Source organism: Elaeis guineensis, chromosome 5, assembly GCF_000442705.2.
Source record: "Elaeis guineensis isolate ETL-2024a chromosome 5, EG11, whole genome shotgun sequence".
Classification (NCBI taxonomy): Eukaryota; Viridiplantae; Streptophyta; class Magnoliopsida; order Arecales; family Arecaceae; genus Elaeis; species Elaeis guineensis.
In genome coordinates, this window is record NC_025997.2 from 129,316,048 (window position 1) to 129,326,389 (window position 10,342).

General features: G+C 37.2%; 1 protein-coding gene across 1 annotated transcript; it reads left to right on the forward strand.

The window, feature by feature from the left end:
- The first annotated feature begins 60 nt into the window (after window positions 1–60).
- On the forward strand, window positions 61–8,933 carry LOC105045708 (THO complex subunit 4B). Its single transcript, XM_010924074.4, has 5 exons — window positions 61–356; window positions 520–666; window positions 1,972–2,040; window positions 2,120–2,304; window positions 8,537–8,933. The coding sequence occupies exons 1-5, from the start codon at window positions 183–185 to the stop codon at window positions 8,697–8,699; spliced, it is 738 nt and encodes a 245-aa protein (XP_010922376.1). The 5' UTR covers window positions 61–182; the 3' UTR covers window positions 8,700–8,933.
- Window positions 8,934–10,342: the final 1,409 nt, after the last annotated feature.

Genomic DNA, 10,342 nt, shown 5'->3' on the forward strand with positions numbered 1-10,342 from the left:
AAGTTTGTCTATTCTTTTATTGATTAAGTATTCGAAGCTACTTTTATGTCATCCACCTCCCGTTCTCTCTCTTTCCCCTCCCCTTTACTTCGGAAACCCTACCTTGTCTCTCCCGCCCCGCCATCCCCAAAATTACCTGTTTGCTAAAACCTAGCTAGCTCTTACGAAGCCGATCGACGACAATGACGAGCTCTTTGGATATGTCCCTCGATGACCTCATCAAGAAAAATAAGAAGCCGGCCACCGGCGGCAGCAGCAGCAGCAGCGGCCGGGGGCGGGGGAGAGGGTCCGGCGGCCCCGCTCGCCGATTCCCAAACCGGTCCGGGAACCGCCCCACCCCCTATTCGATGGCAAAGGTATGCCTAGGGTTTTCCCCACTGATCCCAATCCCCAAAAGGACTCCATCTCGATCTCGATCTCCTCGGGCGCGGTTGGGTTATCCGATGGCGCCTCTCTGGAAGCTAGTATAGGGTTTCTGATTTGCGTCTTGTTATCGTTCATGGAAACGATTCGATCTAGGCACCTGACTCGGCGTGGCAGCACGATATGTATGCGAATCAGACGGGAGGTTATTCGGCTCCGGCGGCGAGGGTTTCAGCTATCGAGACCGGCACCAAGCTCTACATCTCCAACTTGGATTATGGTGTCTCCACCGAGGATATCAAAGTAATCAACTATATCTTTCTAGTACTAGTTCTCATGATTTCTCTTTGATTTTATTACCTAGATTGATGTTGCTTTGCCAATTCTGACCAAAGATTCTATTTTTTCTTTTCAAATATTATTTTTCCGAGGTTAATATGACTTACCTTTGATTAAAATACCATGGTTCTCATAGGTAGATTTCAAAAAGCTGTTTAAACATCTCTGCAAGATGGCCTCATTTATAAATGGCCCGTGGTTGTTTGTTTGCTGGGTGTGCATCAAGTCCTGTTTTTGCTCTATATATTTTTTATCCCCATCCCACGGTTTTTGTGTACACTAAAATCTTTAGTTTTACCTTTAGATTTGGATTCCAAACTCCTTGTTTTGCATGTCGTTTGGATTCATGCCTTTTGCTATGCTACTTTGTGCTGCTTATTGTAGAGCGAAGTGTAGACTTTACATAGGAAGGTTTGGAGTTTGGGGATTCCAAAATCCTCTGCTCAAGGAATGTCGGTTATCTGTTTCTGACCAACACAGAAGCTAAGCAGGTGTATGACTCGTGGTGCATGTAGGTGTTCTTCTTTGCACGAGAACATAAATCTTGTGTTCCTCACAACTCCAGGCGCTTTGCCATCAGCTGATAAAATACTTGCAGATCCAGCATACTGTGTCCCTGTGCAAGTCCAATCATTCCTCGCAAGATGTTCAGAAGAGTTTGAATGGGAAGAATGAATATGGGCAACTTGATTCAGTACATTCTGTACTCTATTGTTGGAAACTCTGAGAAATCTGCCAGTTGGTATAGTCCTTTTGACGTTCTGGACACTACATCAACATTTAAGAAGAAAAGTAGATACTTACATGATATAATTAGCCCATCACCATGCACACTAGCAGAAAGTGAAGGATACAAGCAGTAATTATGGATTGTGTGACCAAGTCATTGGTTGATGGTAAAGGAGTTGGATTGAAAAGGAAGACAAAAGATAGAAGACGTTGGATACGACACAACACCATTAAATCACACTTGCAAACCACAACCCCACATTATCGTGCTCTTTAGCTATTATGTTATTGCTTGCATGAGTTTGAAGAAGTTTGATGATTCAGTCCATCCCAGTCCAATTTGCTAATGTGTCTACAGAAAGCATAGCATGTCAATGTATGCTATTTTCTTTATTTTTTCTTTGTGAAGTCTGCATGCAGCCAGTTTCTAATCAAAATCCTCTGTTTTTCCTTTTTCTCTAATAGAGTAAAATGTGATGTATATATATATCCATCTTCTCATATCTCATGTTCCTTTCTTTCATTCATTCTTTCTTTCAGGAACTCTTTTCAGAGGTTGGTGATCTCAAACGTTACGCGATCCATTATGATAGGAGTGGAAGATCGAAGGTATCTCATTGAACTTTCACCTAGCTTGGATGCTTTAATGCTTCTATGTTTTGCTTTAGTCTGGAATCTATTCTTTTAGGGAACGGCTGAAGTGTTCTTTTCAAGGCGGGTGGATGCTCTAGCTGCTGTAAAGAGATACAACAATGTGCAACTTGATGGGAAGCCAATGAAAATTGAGATTGTAGGAACAAATATTGAGACACCTGCTACTGTGCCGCAGATTTCAAACGGGACTTTTGGAAGTATTAATGGCGCCCCCAAAAGGTTTCTACTTATAGCTCTTCAGCTGAGATGTGCTGTTTTCTCTATTTTTTATATTGAGATTGTTGCTTCTGTACTCTACTTATTTGGTGAATTTCTTTCATATTATCTGAAAGACTTTTTCAATACTACGTGCATGCATGCATATATACATGCCTCCCTTTGTTATGATAAATTCCTGATAATTCTGTTAGAAAATTGTTCTAGTACGATTGTCATGTGTTGTGTGGCTTTTTTGTCATACTTCTGGTTGTGCTGAAGTAATAGCATGCAAATTTATAGTTCAAAGAGGTAAACAAAGGTAAGGATACTCAATTAATTCTAAAATAACAAGTCAAGTAATTATTTTTTAGTAATTAATACTTAATTAGTTGACTTGTTAATTACTCAACTTTTTTCTTTTTTATATTATATTTTTTATATTTATTTTATAGAGTATTTTTATATTATATTTTATAGAATATAGACATGAAGTATAGAGAAAATGAGACAAAGTGACAGAATTTAGTTTGCCTAAGAGATCCTTGTGTCTACACCATATCGAAATAGAATCGAATAAAAAAAAATGTTAGTGGAATTTGTTAATTTAATCTTTAAACAAGACATGTCCCACAGCAAATGAACTCTAAACTATAAGAGGCAAGAAAGAAAGGAAGAGAAGTTTCCTATAAGGAAGAGAACTCTATCTGAACAGTTGCATAAAAGCCATATTAATAAAATGAGAAACATCATCAGTGCTGACAGGGAAATATGAATCACACTGTTTGGGGATTTGTTGACTATCAGTCAACAAAAATATATTAAATTAGAAGAAATACAAATGAAAATAAGGATCTGCTTCACATTAATTCCTGTCATGATTATTTTTTGTTGTCGTATATCAACATAATGAAATAAAGAGCTGAAGATGCTTTTAAATTAAAAAATGTGGCTGGTGGAAGACCGAATTCTTTTGGAGTTGTGCGTAACCACTAAATTGTTGTGCAGAACCTTAAAGTGAACTTTATAAAACCACTGTAAGATTGGCTTTGCTGGAACTTTTAAATTAGTATATTGTCAGGTAAACTTAATAGAGATAAAATTACAGGAGGCTTTGGTTGAAGTAGGAATGTAATTGAGTTGAATTGGAGGGGAGCACTATAAAAAAAAAAAAAAATCAAGTTGAAGGGATTTGCATTCGTAGAGTTAATATCCTATAAGTTTGTAAGGCTGGTAACAGGTCATAATTAACTAATTGCTTATTTAACGAAGTGATCAGGATTGATGGGTGGTCAGCTACTTATGGCTCGTAAGTTTATGATATTTTATGCTGTAGGACCAATTGGCGATGGCCTACAATGTGTTGGTGGACTTAGGGAAGGGATTTAATGAGGTTTCAAGCTAAGAAATCTCCAAGTTGCTCTGTTAGAGAAATCATATTTTTTTGGGTAATTGTAAAATTCAAGAAGGCCAAAAGAGCTACTGTTTTAGGTTTATACAGGAGATACGGGTCTAAGAACAGATTTCTAATAGTGATATGTTGCTTGGCAACAGTCCATAAAAAGAAAAATTCAGATTAAAATAAAAGGAAAATAAGACTTAAAAGACTGCAGTTAAGAATAAATAGAAAAACTGAGGAGATAATAGAAAAGAGCAGAGAACAAGAGAAGAGAGAGACATAAGGAGGGGTTAGAAAGGTCGAACCTAGCCTAAAGATATCCTTTCTTAATTCGAAACAAATCATGTACTGTGCTTCTAGTGGCTAGCCATAAGGGCCTTTTTGATGATCTTACATGACCTGCAAGTAAACTGGTCCTCTTAATATCAAGAAAGTAATGATCAAAAACTTTTCTAAAATGGAAAATTTGGAATCACACACTATCGGAAGACATTTGAAAGAAAGCCATAAATCAGACCGTAGCTACCTTATATTTTAGCCAACCCAATAGATGCATAAAGTAGGACTCTTTTACAGGAATCCCACTTAGTATAGGACTCTAAAACCTGTTCTAAGAATTACATGAATACAAGTCCAGAAAATACAAGAAAATACTCACCTTTTTTTTTAAAAAAATTCCATCTTTTTTTGATCTGAAATGGAAGCTCTTGAGTTTATGAATTATGTACTGCTTGCTTGGAAGGAGTGCCAATGTTTGTAGAACAATGAATTGTTTGCATGGTGTACCTGGTGAGACATACTTCTTTTATGTAATTGCTTCTTTCTGTGACTTTATAAAAGGTAAACATTTGATTAACTAATTTTTTTTTGAATTTTTTTTTCACTAAAAGTTAAGGCCTACTATTAATTCTTTTGGGCTAAGATGCATGTAGGTTTAGATAGGGATGGCAACGGGTTGTGTAGGCCTTTACCTATACTTGCCTCGTACTCACCTTAGGGCAGGATGGATAGAGTTAGATGGGGTGGGATGGATGGATCTGGGTCAAGTAAAGCTTAAAAAATATATATTTTTTAAATATAAATTAAACAAATAAAAAAAGGAATATAAAAGTAAGTCTTAGTACTTCACATAATGTTAAACAAAAAAATAAGTGTCAGATAGAGAACATAACAAACAAAATTTTTAACAATAGTAGAAACATGACAAATAAAAATATTATTCTTTAAGAAGTCAAATGCCTTTATCTTCATTTTCTGGGAGTCCTCTCCTATGGGGTTTTCAAGGTTAATTTCGACAGTAGCGTTAGGGATGGTAGGGGTGGTGCTAGCTTTGTCATCTAGGGATCGAATGTTAGATTGCTGGGGGCGGAGGGTTCACATCTCTTTGAGCCTTCTGTGTTGGAAGTTGAGCTTCATACTCCTTGGACGGACATTATCTATGCCAGGCAGGAGTTGCGGATAGAGAGGATCTTCGTTGACAAAGATTCTGCCATTGTGATATGCTGGATTCGGGACGACATGATGCAGTTGGAGGTTCATCCGCTTTTTCATGATATTCGGACTTGCCTTTGTGACTTCGCTGCGGTGTTTGCTCAGCATATCTTCTGGGAGGCGAATAGCACTGCTGATTGGGTCGTTTGTTATGTGGCTGAGAATACCAATGATTGGACTTGGCGTCAAGGTCAAACATGCTCACGAGTCTTGCAGGACATTTTGTTTTTTGATCTTAATTCATATCAGATTGGTGTGAGTACCCACTTGTACCCAAAGAAAAAAAGAAGTCAAATGTCTTTTAAACTAAGAAAAGCAATTAACTAAAAAATTTAAAAATTAAGCATCATGGCATGTAACTTCACATGTTCAATTTTTTCTCATGAGTTGAGTGACTAGGGCAAAGGGTTGGGACTCATACTAGATTGATGTGAGCACCCACTTGTACCAAAAAAGAAGAAGTCAAATGTCTTTTAAACCAAGAAAAGCAATTAACCATAAAATTGAAAAACTAAGCATCATGGCATGTAACCTTTCACATGTTCAATTTTTCTCATGAGTTGAGTGACTAGGGCAAAGGGTTGGGAAGGGATTTGTGAAGAGTTATATTTATCTTGATTGGGTTTGAGGTTGGTTTTACCATTACCTACACTCGCCCCTGATCCGCTGTGGGTTGAGTAAAACTTGCCCCATTAGGGTCGGGTAGGTACCCAATAGAGTAGAGTAAACATAAATTGCCACTCCTAGCTTCAGACACATAGCTTGGTTATCAACTGGACGGAGGAGCATCCATTAAGAAGGAATTTAGGCGCACTTATATAAGGGCACTTATGTAAGGCGCAAATAAAGAAATTAGGGAATTTTATTTTTATGTGGATTTTTCTAGAATTTTATTTGGACTCTAGAATTTCATTTTTATGTGGGCTCTAGGATTTATCTTATTAGGGTTTTGGGATGTCTATATAAACCCATTGCTTTGGTAATTGAGAATACAATTTGCATTATTGAGAAGATATATTATTGAGCTGTCTTCTTTCTCTCCCTCTCCTCTTTTCTCCCCTCTCCTGCTCCTGCTCCTACCCCAGCTCCTGCTCCTCCTCCTCCTCCTCCTCCTCCTCTTCTCTCTCTCTCTCTCTCTCTCTCTCTCTCTCTCTCTCTATATATATATATATATATATATATATATATATATATCTTTCTTTCTTCTTCTGTCCTGAAACTATGATGTTGGCTAATCAACCCAGCTTGTAATTGTGGAAAAAAAGATAACTCTTCATTAGTTATACTCCATTAATTGATAGATGCAGAGAAGTGTATTATCTAAGCCTTACTCGTTTAATCAATAGATTATGTTTTATGATTGCATGCTATTTTTTAACGTGGTCAGTTATCCATGGCATTGCTGTAGCTCAAAGTTAAAGTATCAGATTGCCAAATTGTATTCGTAGATGTGCACATCACTTTAATTCTTTGTAACATTGTAAGGGCGTCAAAGTTTATTTATCAGTTATGTCAATTAAGGTGAACCTTGATAAAATTTTTTAGTAGTTATTTCATTGGTCATTTGTAGTCACTATCACATAATCAGTAATTTGTGTTTTTAGCTTTTGTCTCAGTCTTCGAGTTTGATGAAAATCAATTCCTGTACATACAAAATGTTTTTTGAGAGTTAATATAACAGGAACTTATACTAATAGCAGGATTACTATTATTTTTTGGATTTGACTATTTTATGAGTTGAAATTCAGTTTTAGATGTGTGAGGAAATTGTGCAGTTGTGCAGTAGTAGTCTAATTGCCTAATTGAGTTGAATGGTTTGTTGGAGTCAACTATATAACCCCTAAATCTTACCAAAAGTCTTTTTTTTTTTTTTTTAATGGCAAATGGGAATAAAAGTTAGGTTTGTTTCTAGGAGTTTATTCCTGATTATTGCAGAAAATGTGTTGGAGCATTGCTTCATCCTGTTGTAAATCCCCTTAAGTTTTTTATTGGTCCTATGAATGCTCGTTTCCTTGTATTTGTACAGGAAAAAATTGACAGAGCCCAATAAATTTATTACTTTCCTTGAATCGTTGTATGATCAATGTAATATAATTCGGTCTTTTGGGCCAAGTGATGCATCATAAGCACAGAGGTAGTGGCTGGTTTTATACATAGACACTGTCAACTACATAGTTGAAAAAAAGTTTGTTTCCACTCACCATTTCCTTGCATATTTGTTTAAGAACCTGTGGCCAGTCCGTTCTTCCATAACTGGGAAGCAGTATGTTCATAAATGGTATTTGCATGAGCAACATGTTTGAAACATCTTGGGAGCCATTATATCCAATTTAGAACAACTACTGATGGTTTGGTGTTAACTTCTTTGTTTGATTTTGAAAATTAAGACGGCATGATGGCAACTTTTTTAAAAAAAAAAAAGTTTATGAATTTTTATTTCCATGGAACAAGTGCACAAACCTTGTTTGCCTCTGTTTTTGTGTACTTGGGTGGTCTTGCAATTATTTGTATTCTCTGGAATGTTTCATGTTTTCCTTGAAACTTATTTGGCTTCCAAATATCTGTCCAGTGTCCGTATCATCTCATGCAATTTGTTTTTGTTTGGATCACAGCAAATTATGTCCTATTTTGCTTACATAGGCAACAAAAGCTCCCTTCAGTTAGTTGAATTCTATATTTTGGTGAAAACAGTTTGATGGATAGCTCGAGGTTTCTTTTCCTCTTCTTGGAGTCTAAAGGACACAAGAAACCTGATTTCCCCACCCCCTCCCTTCCACCATACTTCTTCATCATATTTCTTACTGCCATTAGTTGGGATTCGGCTTGTTTTTCATTTTTGCAAGATTTATTTGTGAAGCAAGATCTAACAGTCAATACTAATGTTTTTCATCAATTTGAAGCAATAATGCACTGGAATGTTCATGAACTTCGGTCATGATATAGCAGCAGGGTTGTGCCTATGCTTTATTGCTGGGATTACTCCTGTTAGCAGTCATGACGAAAGGTTTGAAAATTGCCAAAATTTTAGTTTTAATAGCCCATCTGTCTTCTGTCAATGTAATCACCCTTAATTTGAGGACTGGCAGTCTTATGAAGACATGCTGATTGATTACTGAATTACATTGTTCTATGCCTGAAGAAGGTTCTTTATTATTTTCTCAATACAGGTCAAATCCTTTTTCAGAACAGATATCTGTGTGTATTGCTTTTCCCAGGATTCGAGTTTTCTCTTTTACTTCATTTGTGTTCTTTTGTCTCACTCTACTATTTTGTTGTGTTGGTTTAGTTTGTTGTATGTCCCTCTTCTGAAAATCCATTATTGTAGCAAACAAATTGGTCCAGTGAACTGACATTGTAATGCAACAGTGGAGCTGGGAGTGGTGGCTCTACAGGATGGCCACGAGGTGGTGGTGGCCGTAGACGGGCAAGAGGCCGTGGACGAGGTAGAGGCCGTGGTAGCCAGATGACTTCTGCAGATCTTGATGCAGACTTGGAGAAGTACCACGCAGAGGCAATGCAAATCAACTGAAAGCTTGCGCCTTGGTGCTTTGTGTGTTTCCTCTACTTGGTTAATTCTGCTCAAAATTTGCATATTTATAATTGTGTGACTATAGGGACTTTATGGAGGGGAATCACAACTCTTTAGTATTGTTACTGGTATGTGGGACTCGGTTTAGCTGTGGTTGACTCGTTTGGATTTCAACATTATACATGTGTTAAATGGACTAGTGATTGCCCTTTATGCAATCATGTAGTTTAGTCAGCTTTCTGCCACAGATCTTCATGCTAACTTGGAGAAGTACCACACACAGGCAATGCAAATCAACTGAAAGATCTCGTCTTGGTGCACCGCATGTTCCAACCATTTGGTTAATTCTGCTCGAAAGTAGTCTATTTCTGTAGTTGTGTGACGTTAGGAAGGGGATCATGACTGCTTATTAGTGGGCCTTGGGTTTTACTGTTGTTGACTCTTTCTAGTTTCGGCAAGATACATCTGTTAAATGGATAACTTGTGATTGCCCCTTAATCATGTAGTGTATTTGATCTTGCTTCCTTTAGATCCAATCCTTTCAGGACGCAACCAAGAAGACATGTGTTGGAGGTGATTACTTTTTAAAGTTGTTATCATGAGTAATCTGATACATGTGAATCTGTAATTTCTTCTGTAACTTTGCAGGCCATAGTATCTTTATGTTCTCTTTTGACATATTGATGATGTATCTTGAGTTTGTTGTTTTAAGTCTGAAAGCTGACACTTAAATTTCTGAATTATAGCATTTTATTCCCTTTGTAGTATGTTGAGGACTGATTCTTGAATACACGCCCTTGTGTCGGGGTTGCATGCTGTGGTGCATCCTTTTTATTGCATAATTTCTGAGGTTAATCAAGTCCTATGGATGATTTTGATTTGTAAGGTGATTTGCCCGGGAAAGCCAATTATCATAATGTTCGGGTCTTTCACCACTTAAAAGCCAAAAGCTAAAAACCAGTTCTCATATTTTTACCATGTTAATGCTATCTGGAGCAACATTAAATGGTGTTGATGATTTTGACTCTAGTGAAACTTGGATGATAGTTTATTTATGGTTGCAGCAGTCGATAGTTTACTTAAGCTGAATTCAGTGCCCATGCCAATGCACAGGTTTTGAGTGTCTAATAGTTGGTCAACCACGTTCAGGAAGTATATGAATTTCTCCTGTTTCTTGCAATGCTCAGTGGGTCGCCATGCAGCATGGTTGTGGAAATGCATTTGAGAAATGGAAAACTGGTATAAAAGAGGGCAGCATCCAGTGACCCATAAATTTTTTACAGAATTTGAGGGGGTGCTTGGTTGGAAGGAGTGGGGGTCTGGAATTGGAATGGGTGACTTTCATTCCAACCGTTTGGTTGGAAGGAGTCATATTTTGATTCTAATTTCAGGATGGAATTGGAATGGTTCAATCTACAGGGAACTTGATTCGTATTCTCCTCTATGGATTTAAATTTTTATTTCAATTTCGATTTTAATTTCGATCGTAAATTCAGTATCCTCTTGATGTTTTTGTAGTATCATTGTTTTATCATTTCATTGCATCTTCCTGTAAAAGAATATTTGAGCAGGAGAGATTGTCATGGTTCTGCAGGTTATTAGATGGATGAATCCAAGCGTATTTTCCTTTGCTTTTGCTTGTG